The sequence below is a fragment of the Hemibagrus wyckioides genome, linkage group LG03 (assembly GCF_019097595.1).
Source record: "Hemibagrus wyckioides isolate EC202008001 linkage group LG03, SWU_Hwy_1.0, whole genome shotgun sequence".
NCBI classification, from domain to species: Eukaryota; Metazoa; Chordata; class Actinopteri; order Siluriformes; family Bagridae; genus Hemibagrus; species Hemibagrus wyckioides.
The window spans coordinates 12,068,961-12,083,065 of NC_080712.1; the positions used below are offsets into that span (position 1 = coordinate 12,068,961).

The 14,105-nt window shown below is 35.9% G+C and overlaps 1 protein-coding gene across 1 annotated transcript; it reads right to left on the minus strand.

The window, feature by feature from the left end:
- Positions 1-972: 972 nt before the first annotated feature.
- sncga (synuclein, gamma a) lies at positions 973-10,059 on the minus strand. The gene is made up of 5 exons (XM_058386168.1): positions 9,743-10,059; positions 6,025-6,066; positions 4,173-4,300; positions 2,788-2,844; positions 973-2,286 (listed from the first exon to the last, which is right to left on the minus strand). The coding sequence occupies exons 1-4, from the start codon at positions 9,861-9,863 to the stop codon at positions 2,788-2,790; spliced, it is 348 nt and encodes a 115-aa protein (XP_058242151.1). The 5' UTR covers positions 9,864-10,059; the 3' UTR covers positions 973-2,286.
- Between the last annotated feature and the right edge of the window lie 4,046 nt (positions 10,060-14,105).

The window sequence follows — 14,105 nt, forward strand, 5'->3', positions numbered from 1 at the left end:
ATGGGATGGAGGCAGGAATCAAACCTAAATAAACCAGTGTGCCACCATAGAAAGGATTATAAACTCCTAATAACTGCTTTGTTCAATTTTGAATCAGATTTGTGTTGATGTTAGGTTTCCATGCTGACATACATTTGTTTGTAGGTCAGTGTGTATCTCTGGTATGTCAGAGTCACATGATGATGATGTGGCATTTCATGCAGTACAAGTATACACCCATTAATTTAGGGAAAGATTAAAAAAACACACACACAACCAGGTCATTGTCATAAATCATAAAATGAATAGAAATATTAAACTTAAACATAATTTAGTTAAATACATTTTACACTGAAACAGTGTCCACCAAGCACATTTTTGTTTGTATACAGAGTATACATTGCAAGTGCTGTCATCTGTTAAGTTCATTACCGTTTAATAGTTTAATGTAAATCAACCTGGTATGTATCATAACAACATTTTAATATACAGTATTATCAGGAAGTGGTAGGATCAGGAAGTGGTGATCCGGATGTCATGAGTTCAAATCCCAGTGCTGCTGGGTTAATTAATTGGTAAATTAATATCAGTATCAATTGAAAATATCTTAAATATAATCTTGATCTAATATTTATCACTATGAGATTATGATGCATCAGATAAATAATTATTATGAATTTATTTCTTGACATTTGGATCTAATTTCAAGCTTTAAATGGTCTTTTTTTTTTTAAATCAACAAATCCTTTTGCTTCTAACTAGAAACAAATACTAAATGATCTTACTAAGACTATTTCATGCTTGAAATATTAAACAGAAAAATGATTGATGGATATTAGATATGTAATCGAATATTTTTTTTTGCACAGCATAGTGTTTATCAGTTGTCATAAAGGGCTTATGTAGGTTTAATGTATTATTTTAAAACCCATTATACAATTTGTTTAATATGCTTTTATTGTTTAAAAAAAAATAATACAAAACTGGTAGGCATTTTAGTTTTTAACCAACCATTTATTTCAGGTGCTGAATTTATTTAGAAAAGGAAATAAAACAATCGACTGGAAAATAATTTGCGGACAGGGCGTCACAGTAATAGTCAGTTAGTGAGTTGTGTTTAAGGCAACATGCATAGCTTCTGCAAAACAACGTTACCGTTTTTTAATATTTCAGCTCAATTCGATTTCCACTCAATTCGATTTTATTTGTGTAGCACTTTTAACATTGTACAGTGTCACAAAGCAGCTTTACAGAACAAGAACTAGGATAATTAAGAAAGGGTTGCCGGAGCAGGCAGATTAGTACTTCATCAGTTGGAGCAGAAGTGCATGTTAAGACAGTTATGATTGTTGTCACCTCAGCTCGCTAGCATTACTTGTTCTCGTATATATTGACCCTAGTCTGAGCTTTCTCCATCTTTGTATTCATCCAGTCTTGCTTTATGCTTTCAGTGCCACTCAGAAACTCTCTTCAATCTGTGAAGACATTCGTTTTTAATAGGAAAAAAAGGCAGAGATGTTTAGAACCAAAAGCCTGAGCTTCACTTCACTGCTCTCTGAGGTATTAGGCACTGGTACAAAGGGTTAGTAAGACACGTGGGTTTAGGAAGCCTTTAAAGCTGATACAAGTTTAATACACCAAGTGTGCAAGCTGACTCAAGAGCAAAGTGTGTGGTGTATATATATATCTTTATCTATATATATCTTTCTAAATTTTATTTTATTATTTATATATGTATATGTGATTGTGTATATGATGGAACTCTAAGCATAATCAGGTAGTGATGAGGCTGATTGAGGACAGAACAGTGTAGGTCTGTGTGTGTGTGTGTGCTTAGTGACGAAGGACAATTACATGTAGTTTGCGAAGTCCAAGAACACGCCTTCATGAATGACAAACAGGGACAGGTGATAATTGCAGGTGGAGTCGACCGAATCGTTTTGGAGATTCTAGTAGTAGAAACCACCTTCTTAGTGACTAATGGAACAGGGAGGAGACTCTGAGTGGATTGTACAAATGACTGAAAAACTGACAGTGAGACGCGTGTCTTGATTTTCATTAGATGAAAGGCATCCAGGTATCATACAGTAATACTACCACTATTTCCTCCCAACTCCAGCCGTTTATAGATCAGTGCTATTTGGGAAGTGCTTTTCGAGTCACACTAAAAAGCTTTGCTGTTGGAGGGATCAAAACACAAGTAACAGTAGGGAACTGACTGCAGTTAACATGAACTCTCCTCTCGCTATATCCTCTTGAACACCCAACAGACCATGTCAAGAAGCCACCGGGTTAGAGATAACGACCCTGTAAAACAAACAAGGAAGTAGTTTCAGTAAGGAAACGAGAGGGAGCATGAGCATGTCTGGCTGTAAAATAAATAAATAAATAAATAAATAAATCACACAAGTCAGCGACAGTGTAAGGGCTTCATGATAAGGTATTACAGCTTAACTCTAGCAGTAAGTTTTTAGAAAACTGGGTCAGAATCAACTCTCCAGATCCACGCTCCAAGCTTGTCAAGTTACAGTAGAAACAATGGCATATTACTTGACCACATGAACATAAACATGTGATTTAAATAAATAAATAAATAAATCATATAATTCATTGTAGTTCATGGCTGCAAAAAAAAAGGGGGGGATCTAATCTAATAATCATGTAATGAGCTGAAACTGAGTTTGTGAAATTCATATGGAGTCTATAGTATAGTCTATAGTATATGATGGATAGGATCTTCTCCTGTGTGGACTTCCAACAGATTCACATTCTCCAGCATATTTTCTCTTTATTGTCTCTTTTCCTTACCTATTGTCCTGCGTCTGCAGCTGGGGCTGCTGCTTCTTCAGTTTGGGACGGTTCAGCCTGAGAAGAGACAGAACAGGACTTTAGAGCAGGTGATAGACCAAGTTTTATAATCTTAACCAATAGTAATTTTTATATTTCATCCCCTATCTTACTCTCTCTCTCTCTCTCTCTCTCTCTCTCACAGAGTGCTATAAAATAATAAAATAAAACCATCAGTGTTGGTGTCTGCAGTGTTTGAGAGCATTTCCTGGTTAGCTGGAAGGATATGTATGAGTTTACAGTTAAGTGGAAATGTAAAAACAATTTTATATCAAAACCCATGCATATAGATGATTAGATAATGATAATAGTGGAATGATCTGAAAATCCATGAGTCACTAGAGACGAACAGAATAACAGAGCCTTGTAGTAGAAAGTTTAATAGAAATAGAAAACAGGATAATGCAGTCAGGGGAATAATTTTGATCTCTTACTGATTCTCTTTCTTAAATATATTTTTAGGATGAAATATCTTTGGGGAACGATTGGAAACTGGTCAGTGTTTAAGACATGGTACTGTTGCATTCTTTCAGGAACCAGGCCCATTTAGAGTATCGAAGAAACAAACTCCAGACATTACATTCGGGAACGATATCATATTCCAGTATGCAAATAGTCGTGTCTTGTCACACTGGTTAAACAGGAGTGTGGCTTTGTGTTGGGTTAACAATCTGCATATTCATATGATCTAGATGTTTCAATAAAAGTCTACACCCTCTTGGGACCTGTTTGTTGTAAAGTCATCTTTATGAAAGCACCGTATCAGACGGTTACTTAATACTAAATTACTTCTGGTCGTCAAAACAAACTCTGAACATTCTAAACTTTGCTACAGCATTAATGCCCCAAAGACCTTAGTGTTTACTTTTTATTTAAACTAGAGCTAAGCTACCAAACTGGACATAACAGAAAGCCAGACGGACTGCGCTCACACTGAAATGCAGTTTCATCATAGACAAAGTCTGTCTCATTAGTCTGCCAGAGGTCAGCTTTGTTCCTGCCTGTCTGACTGTCTGGCTTCAGAGGCAGGAAAGGAAATTAAATTGTTCTGCTTCATGAGTTTCATCATCTCATTTTACTAAATACATCTATTGTCCTCATCTAAAACTTCCTTCAAATTCTTGAAATATCTTCCATGGAGGGTATGAAATGGTTTGATGTTGAGAGCTTATGAGCAGGAACATGAGATCATGCTGATGTGAGCACCTCAGTGATCAGCTGTTCATCCTGGCCACAGCCACACGAGGGAAACAAATCAGTATAAGAATATTATTAACAAAGTCATCATGAAAGAAAATGTTTACAGTTATCAGCGTTACACAAAAAGTTCTTCTAGGTGTGTTTACCGGGTTGACCAGTCCAGAAGAAGCCACTACAGACTCCAGACCTTCCACTGCCTTCTCTGATACCTCACTGGCTCCAGCTACTGCGGCTTCGCCCACCAGATTCGCCTGCTCAGTCGTCTTCTGGGCAACTGCAGACATGAGACAATCACTCATGATATTATTAATAGTGTTATAAATAATTATTACATTTATTTATATTCCCCTTCAATACATTTAAAATGTACAGGATTTGCAAATAAAACAAAATCATAAATAACAGTGCATAAAATAAGAATCTTTACTAATCAAAATATTTTACTTTCTTTTCAAAATTACTGATTAAAGTATATATATATATATATATATATATATATAATATTCTTTAAGAGGACAAATAAATAAATGAATAATTTATTTAAAAGATTTTTTAAGATCATATAACGTTATAAGAAATAAAACATTAACTTTTAGAAAGTTTATATCTAATGTGAGAATCCGATACCTTTTAGCAATCGTAGACATTTGTCCGTTTTAATTTGGAAATATTTCTATCTAAATAGTTCTATAAGTATTGAGTATAAAACCATAATATTTACATTATTCCACCACACATTTTTGTCAGATTTATATGAGGTACAAAAAAAATCAATGAGGAATGTAACAAAAATGATTTATGAATCATTATCGTATAAGAATAATAATCTATAATCTTTATCATACAGTATGAGAAGTAAAGAGTGAAAATAATACACTTTTTGTTGGCATTAATGCACAAATTATTTCTATAATAACACTTTCCTGAAGTGTTTTATTTTTCGTATACATCTTCATTATCCATACCCGCTTTATTCCTAATTAGGGTCACGGGGATCTGCTGGAGCCTAATAACATATTTATTACACATTACATACACTTTATTACACATTATTTATTTATAGTTCATAGAATGTCATGGAACGTCAGCTACACACCAGCTTCTCTAATGAGACAAAAATGCAGCTTGTCCTGTTACACAGACTCTCTAAACCTATCCAACCCTGTGGACTTTCCACTTTTAACTCTGACTGTTACAAAGATCTGACACTGGGGACTTTTTTCCAAAACTGCTACAGAAACATCTCCTTACAAAAAACTTCACCATAGCCACAATGACACACACAACTACGTGGCACATTTGCTATACAATTCCCAGTGTCAGTGATTTGTATAGAAGTGATAATGCATTAGAACTGAGTAGACTAATAACTATGATATTGATTGCAGCTAACACTAGTGTCAGAGTCAATAAAGTTTATCAATACCTTCTGTCCAATCCTATCAATCATTCACGGCTTGATCATTATTAGATGTTTGAGTGAAATAGATTTGTGCTGTTAAAAGAAATTAAACATTTTTTACCAGAATACTAATTTTCCATTAGAAAGGAAATCGACGTATCAGACATTTTCAATCAGAACAAACAAATGATTTATTTATGGCTGATAAAACCGAGTCATGACTCATGTGAGATGTTTTTCCCTCTGTTGGGATAACCTTACACAGAATTTTAGTGGTTTAAGATAACGGCTTCTAATTAAGATGCTTATCTCAGGGACAGAAATGGGTTCGATTTCACTATTTACTTTGAAGATATAAACATCTGTGTATAAACTAACCGTTTTGGGGTTTATTTGGAACTTGTCTGTGTATATCTTACCCCTGCTAGGCAAGGTAATATCAGAAATACAACAAATTTAAAATATGCATCACTGTGGAGTGTAACATGACAAAGACATTCAGGGTAAAATACCATTTTTGGAGTTTTTACTCAAATCTTTGGAGTTTTTACGTAAAGTAAGCGGTGCAGAAGTGCGTGTCTTTATGTCCATCTAACCTGTGTTCACGCTGGAAACCACACCTTCCTTCGTCTTCGTACCTGAAAGAAGGACAGAAGATTCAATTTAAAATATGTAGATTTACATTATTTAAGGTCAAAACCTTGAATGCAGCAAATTTTCCTTTTACATGTCCAAATGTCACACCATTGTTCTGCTTCTAATGTGTTGGTTATTATTTAATGCACTGCAGGGGTAGTTTTCTAAGCCTCGCTGCAGCCTCTGTAGAGCTGTAGTTCTGCCCAGCCTTTAAAAGCAGAGTAAATATCAATTACACACTTCCTCCCTTTTGCCCACCATGTAAGATGGAATCTGAACATATCCCCCTGATAATGTTTAATTCATGACAACACCCACCCAAGTCTCTGAAATGTTCTGAATGTCCATATTTACCCCTGCAACTAAAGTCCCAGTGTAATGTAGGCCACATTCTTCCCCATATCACGAAAATTACAAACACACTCACGCAAACACACATGTCAAATAACGCTTTGTTCTTGTTCTCCAGCACAACAGGCCGATTTAGTACCAAGACATGCGCATTCCGGCACCGTCCTGACCACCGCTAGGGAACAAACACAAAGGCTTGGGCTTTATAAGACTTTTATAAGAATTCTGTAGTGATCAGTAGAAAGAGCTGTTTAAAAATGACTCGCGCTAGATCAGATGGCATAACGTGGTGAGTGGCGAAGGTAAGATGCTGAAAATTATGTAGTTTCTCCACAGATTACAGGAGGCTCTAAGCCTGTTTTTCTTTTCTTTCTTTTTTTTAAAGATTCATTCTTGACAGAAATGCAATAGAAGAATGAAAGCATTTTTGGGCCAGCCTTATTTGTTTGGACAAAATGGCAATAATAACTAATGCAATTAAGAAAAAAGAGCATTAAATTGTCTAATGTCAGCATGAACCTATTTTTCGTTTTCCCCAATTTCCTACTTCTAATTTGGTCTAATTTACTTCCCTCATAGCATACAGCAGCTACCAACTGGGGAGGACGAAGGCTAACATGAAGCCAACCACCTGCATCAAAATAACTGAACTGCTGCTCATGCTGCATCACATGGCAATGTAACACCCTCTGAGCTAAGCTCTATCTGCCCTCTTCCACATACCTGAGCTCACAAACATACAGGATTGGCTAGTGTCACTGTAATTGACAAGGGAGAGACAGTATTCCATCTATCCTACTGAGAAAGCACAGTTCCCTTATCTCCTGGCTACAGATGGCTGTGGTATTATCGGGACGAACTCTTTTCTGTTGGAGCCAGGGCTTGTGTATAATATAATAAACAATTTGTGTGAATGATTCTGTGTGTAATGTAGTTCAGGATGATCTATGGGAAATATCCTGTGTGTGTGTGTAGCTGTAAATGGCCTTATGGAAAACAAGATGGAAATATTTTGTATGTATTCAAATCAAATGGCCAAAATGCATGGTTTGGTGATATATAAAATATGTTGAATATATAGAATATGTATCCTATAATAATATAGTGTTTAAAATGGATTTTGGACTCAAACATCATGTATTTGAAATGCATTTCTGCTATGAAACTATACTGCATGTGTATATACGTGCAGCGTTGTCTGAACTCAGATGCACCGAGTCTCTAAAGCCCTTACCTCAAAAGCTCTAATGCACTCACTCCAGCATCCCTCCCTTCACCCCATCTATCAGTTCTCTGCTTTTTGTCCTCACCTCACACAGCTTGCTTTTCAGTCTGAGAAACCACATGCACACAAACAGACAGCCTACACACTGCAGGAGAGATGGAATATATGGACGAAATACAATTATACACAATGTTATACTCGTATCTCATCTCACACAGCTATGTATATCAACAGCTTGTGTGTTTGCAGTAACATCTGTGTATTAGAAGCACACAATGTTGTGATGCACAGGGAAATAGAGTAATAATGTGACACAGGGATCCAAAAGTTCTCTGTTTTCGCTCCAAATCTCAACAGTGGAAGCAGCCAGCACTGTCAGAGTCTTGCCACGTTTCTCTCCTGAAACTAATCTTCATGAAAAGGGATCCGTACATGACATATCTGATTATTAATCCTCTGCATTACACAGCAAAAATAACCGAAGAATCCTTTTGCAAGAGCTGAGGTGATAAACGTAGGTCATGTTCAGAGTGAAAAGACTGAGATGTTGCTCAAGCTCTGCTGCAGTCACAAGCTTTCACACACATGTGGCTTAAAATATTTACTGTTCATCTACATGTACATGTGCATGTGGGTTAAAGGTAAAACAGGTTATGGGTTTATATGCCATAAAGTCTGACAGAATTTAAGAATAAAATGTTATTAATATTCATCTATTTATTCATCTTAAAATGAATATAGTAACCTGTAATATTAAGAGACAATATAGTTTTAAACTATTATTATTATATAGCCTTTGGACTTAAAGTGAATAAAATAAGTTTTGTTTATTAAAATCTGTTATAATAAATATTATAAAAAACAAAATAATGTTTGTTTATAAAAAACAAATTGAAAATTAATATTTGACCTTAGAAGACGTTACTACAGATAATGTACGAGCTGGCTCTAGCACAGAAAAATAAATAAATAAATAAATTATATATATATATATATATATATATATATATATATATATATATATATATATATATATATATCAGTTGGTAGAGGGAAAAAGAGCTGATTTCTCATTTCTGCTCATTTGTTCATGAACTAAAATTATTTAAAAATTATTTACAAAGCATCCCAGTGTCGAGCATAAAACAATGAAATATTTTTCTTCTTTGTAGTTTTTAAACTCTCTTCAGCTTTGCAGTGCTTCGTATATATTTTTTTCAATTATTTTTGATCAAGGACAAACAATGCAATTAGAAACTACAGTCTTTGTAATGCAATTCAGTAAAAAGTATTTTCATCTGGTATATAAAAGTCACAGTGTAATCGTCAATAACCATTTTGTATGTGTGAAAATATTTCACTCCTAAGTACTTCTCTCCTAAGTACAGTATGTGCTCGGTCGAAGCTTCTGGACTTTGTTTTCCATTAATTCGCTGCACCCTGATCATTCCGGCATGAATTGATCGCATCTCCCTCTGGTTCCCACCCACTGCGGTCAGTGAAAGTACAGACAGAGCCACAGGGCTGTACAGAGCCACCGTGCTGAACATGACTCAGGGACCACAGCAGGGCTTTTTAAAGTGTGTGTGTGTGTCTGTGTGTCAGCGGGGGGTGATGATTACTCGGCTTGATAGATGAGCAGGTGATCAGAGTGACAGGCAGGTGGGAGATGCTGGTAAATCCACAGGCTTTACAGCTCTGCTCACATCATGACGACTCACAACTCAGCTTTAATAATGGCATCAAGGACAGCAATCTTGATTGAGGGAGCGCGGGAGCTCGATAGGGTTTAACGAAATGAAGAGGTCATGACATAGCTTTTCAGTTCTCATCATCTATTTTCTCTGTATAAAATATGGTCTCTAGATATCACAGACTTGTAGATACAGCATGTTAGTGGTAGTAAGTACTATTTCGAGAAGAATTGTTGATAATGTATATTGCTTTAGCTATTGCTTTAAAGTTTGTTAGAAAATAGACCACATGGTGATTAGTTATATACAGCCTAAAGTTGCTTTTTAATAATGTTACACATAGACCTTTCAGCTTTAAATCAATAACTGCTAACCAAAAAAACAAAGACAACTTTATTCTGGACGTACCGACATACATGACCCCCTCCATGGTTTTGGCAGCGGCCTCCTCCACCCCTGCCTTGGTCTTCTCAGCTGCCGCTACCACTCCCTCCTTGGCAATGGAAAATCCCTTCTTCAGAACGTCCATCCTGATGGCTGTTTAGATCTCTGAGTGACCTTCAGCTTTCGAGGGCTGTGTCTTATAGCTGCTCACTCACGCTGTGTGTGTGTGTGTGTATGTGTGTGTGTGTGAGTGTGTGTGTTGGACTGCTTGTTGGGTCCTGGGTGAGTGTGTAAGAGAGTGGATGTTATGAAAGCAGGCTTGGCACTGAGGGCTCAGACAGATTGAGACACCCTTAACAAGGAGGGCAGCGGAGTGGATATGAGAGAGAGAGAGGGAGAGAGAGAGAGAGAGAGAGAGAGAGGAAGGGAGGGGGAGAAAGTGATGGCAAGGGAAATCGAGGGGGAGAGAGAGAGGGAGACAAACTAAAACAAGTGGGTGAAAGAGCAATTAAGGAAAATTAATTAGAAAAGTACCAAACATTATTTCAGCAGATGCTTGTAATGAATTATTGTTAGCTGTAATGGATCATGTGTAACAGTCATCAACAAGTCATATAATATCTTTAAAAAAAAAACAAAAAAACAATAAAATTATTTTGCCTTTCACCATTTAATATTACATAAATAATTTCTGTTCTTTCTCTTATAAATCCCAGCATTGGGTTCTCTTTACAGATTGCACTTAAATAAACATTCATAAAAAAAAAAGTGGAGAAAAATAATGCTGTTTTAAATATATTTTATATTTATTTAAAATTACAGATATTTTAATTGGTTAGCATTTTACAATGAAATTATTTCAGCAATACGTCATGTATATTATATAATTCCTGTCTCCATTTGTGGGTTTTCATTTTTTTCTTTCATTTTATTGGCACTTTTTCTTCTGACCTTACAGCATTTTGTGTATAAAATGTGCACTAGAAATAAAGTTTATTCTCATTCTAAAGAATATGTAAAGAAAAAAAAACGAACCTTATATAGAAAAGCACTTTGTGATACATGAAATAATACAATACAATACGAATAATGTTTTTATTTAACTCACCCTTGTCTGTACAAACCCTTGCTCATAAACTAATAACTACTGTTCCTGTAAATACTGAAGCTTATTTCTTCACTGCTGTAATTAGATGAACTTGGAGCACAACTGAGGAAAGGAGGATGCGCTGAGCTAAAAATAGAGCAGTAGCAGCTAAACCTGAAGACTGTTATTTTTAAACATTTCTTTATTAGCTCATATAGAGAAAGTTCATATAGAGAAAGTAAATGTGGATGTGCTCAGTAACAATATAAAATATTTAGTGTGGACTTGAAGGCTCATGAATGCTGCACTGCTCAGAATTGTATCTATTCCATACTGTATGTATCTATGATGTATACATTCATCTGAGACTCAAGCCATTCATGACATTGCTTGTATCGATGATATAAATATTACATGAGTGGAGGATTATTTTGCGGTTATTCCTATTAAATCTATATTTGCCCATTTTGACATTTTACTACCCTTTTAATCCTACCGCATTAGTCTCCACTATTTCCACTCGGACTCTGCAGATCCTCCTCTAGCACCGAGCATCGGTGTCTCTCAGCCTCTACCACGCCCTGTTCAAACAAACTGGACAAATGCCAGAGGCTAAATATAGAACGCTGCATTCGTCAGGACAATGGGAGAATGTAAGCTGATACCGGCTCCTGCATGGATGGGAGCATCATCTGCATGGATGTAGCAGAAACGGAGACCTCAGAGGTCCTTACAGGCATCTAATAGAGACGTGAGAAAATTTACCGGCATAATGCACCCATGTGACATACAGAAAATGTCATCCATCAGTAATGAGGAGCACTCTGAAGATGTGGGATTGGCACAAACAATTCGACCACGAGATGAATTAAGAGAGATAAATCTGCCCTGGAAGAGTCAGGTGACTCTCATAAAAGGCTTCTCAGAAGCATCTGGAGTGTTGTCCACACCCTGCAGTGTTTTCAGCTCCTTTTAAATGTACAAAACTGTTCTGTAAACTGTAGCAAACACATTTAATAACATTTATTTTGTGGAAAAAAATACCACTATGTTCATTCTTTTAAACCACTTTTTACCTTCAAGTCTTAAAAGAATCACACCAGTGATTTTCAGCCTAATCTCTATCGAATGTTTCTGTATCATTTGTTTGATTTTTGATTCTGTACTGAAGAAAGAACTGAAATCTAGATTTCTCAAAATGCATAATAGAAATGATTTGTATTTATAACACAAGCACAAAACGTATAGAACAAGAACATCCTACAAAACCTGTTCTTATGGATTCCTTTCACTTTCTCTTACTTTTTTGTGGTATGTGTAATCAGGCAGAAGACAAGACACTTTAGTATTTACGTTTGTAACACAAAGCACACAAAGATTTCTCCTTCCTGAATAACCATTATGGAAAAATCACACCTACATCTCAGATGATGATGCAAAGAATGAAGAATTGCTTGTGGAAAAACATGTGAACGTTTCAAAATATGTCCTGAAATTGCATGTGAACTAAAATAATAACCAGACATTGTTTGTGAGAGAATTATATCTAAAAAAAAAAAAAAAAAGAAGAAGAAAGAAACCTAAATGTGAATAATTTATTAATAACCTATAACCTATTAATTGTTCAGATATTATTTTTTATATTTTTTTACATTTTGTATGATTTAGATATAATATATTAATAGGTTAAAGATTATTAAAATAAGCTATTAAAAATAACAGTGAATAATGTATTAATAACCACATTTATTAACAACCTCAATGTGTCCTAAATGTTCATAAGTAACACATGAAAATTAATTAACCATGTGAGAAAGTCCAGTTCATTTTAAAGCTGTTCAATGAGGTTGAGGTCAAAGCTTTTTGTGTTCCTCCACTCCATGCTTCACAAAGCATTCATTTATAGTCCTCACTAAATGCAAAGGTGCATCATCATGCTGGAACATGTTTGAGCCGCCTCTTTACAGTGAAGGGAAACCTTAATATGACATACATTCTGCACAATCTGTACTTCCAACTTGATGACAACGATTTAGGAAAGGACCACATACAGATGTGATGAGACCTGACAATCTCACCTATTGGTGCGTCTTCTACACAAATTTGGAAGCACAGGATTGAATGCACATCGTCTTGCCTTCTTTGTACCTATGGAGAATGTCTATATTCCAGCAGGATAATAAAAATGTGCATAAAGTGAGGTCTATACAGAAATGGTTTGTGAAGCATGGAGTGGAGGAAACACAAGCGAAATGCACAGAGCCCTGACCTCAACCCCACTGAGCAGCTTTGGAATGAACTGGAATGTTGACTGCATCCCAGTCCTCCTCTCCGGTCATCAGAGACTGATTTCACTAATACTCTCCTGGCTGAATGAGCACAAATCCCCATAGCCATGCTCTAACATCTAGTGGGAACCTTCCCAGAAGGGTGGAGGCTATTATAACAGCAAAGGGGGGTGAAGTTCAATTCAATTCTATTAGTATAGCGCGTTTAACAACAGACATTGTCTCAAAGCAGCTTTACAGAACATAAGAAATGAAAAACATAATGAAAAAAGTCTGAGATGTTAGACAAAATCATCCATAGGGAGCAAGTGAGATGCGACTGGAATGGGATGTTCAACAAAACATATATTGGTGTGATAGTCAGGAGGCCATACTGGGTGTGTGGGTATGTGGTAGCTTAGCAGTTAAGGTGTTGGACTACCAAGTTGAGTTGCACCACCAGGCTTCCACTGCTGGGCCCTTGAGATAAAATATGAGATAAAAAAAAAATGGAAGACACTCTGAATAACGGCATCTGCTAAATGCCAGAAATGTAAAATAAATGTAACTTTGATTAAAGAACTACCTCAAATGTTCTGTTCTGCCCTAAGGCTTACATTATAGGCATAGACAGACAGACAGACAGACAGACAGACAGACAGACAGACAGATAGATAGATAGATAGATAAGTATGAATACAGATATAGATGTTAGAGACTACCTAAAAGATTTTTGTGTCTGCCTTTAAGCATTATTTTTTTTTTGCCTTCAGAATAAATTATTGCTCTGTTCTCATTATGCCCCATTAAATCTCACTCATCTTCATGTACTGAATACCAGGAAGCTATGACAGCACTTACTGTAAGAGTGTGGCAAAGCTGAGAAAAACAATCAAGATGTTTTAATACACTCAGAACTAATATGGACCAGAGACTTGGTGAAGGATCACAAGGTGAGAGATTAAAGATTTAAGGTTCTTTACTGTTATTCCTCAGTGGATAAAGGCGTGAAATAATCTTGACTCTTTTACTG

Coding starts and splice junctions, on each gene's coding strand:
- sncga (XM_058386168.1), bottom strand. CDS start 9,863: ATGGACGTTCTGAAGAAGGGATTTTCCATTGCCAAGGAGGGAGTGGTA. Junction 6,067..9,742: donor GGAGGGGGTCATGTATGTCG/GTACGTCCAGAA, acceptor TCCTTCTTTCAG/GTACGAAGACGAAGGAAGGT. Junction 2,845..4,172: donor CTTCTGGACTGGTCAACCCG/GTAAACACACCT, acceptor GTCTCTTCTCAG/GCTGAACCGTCCCAAACTGA.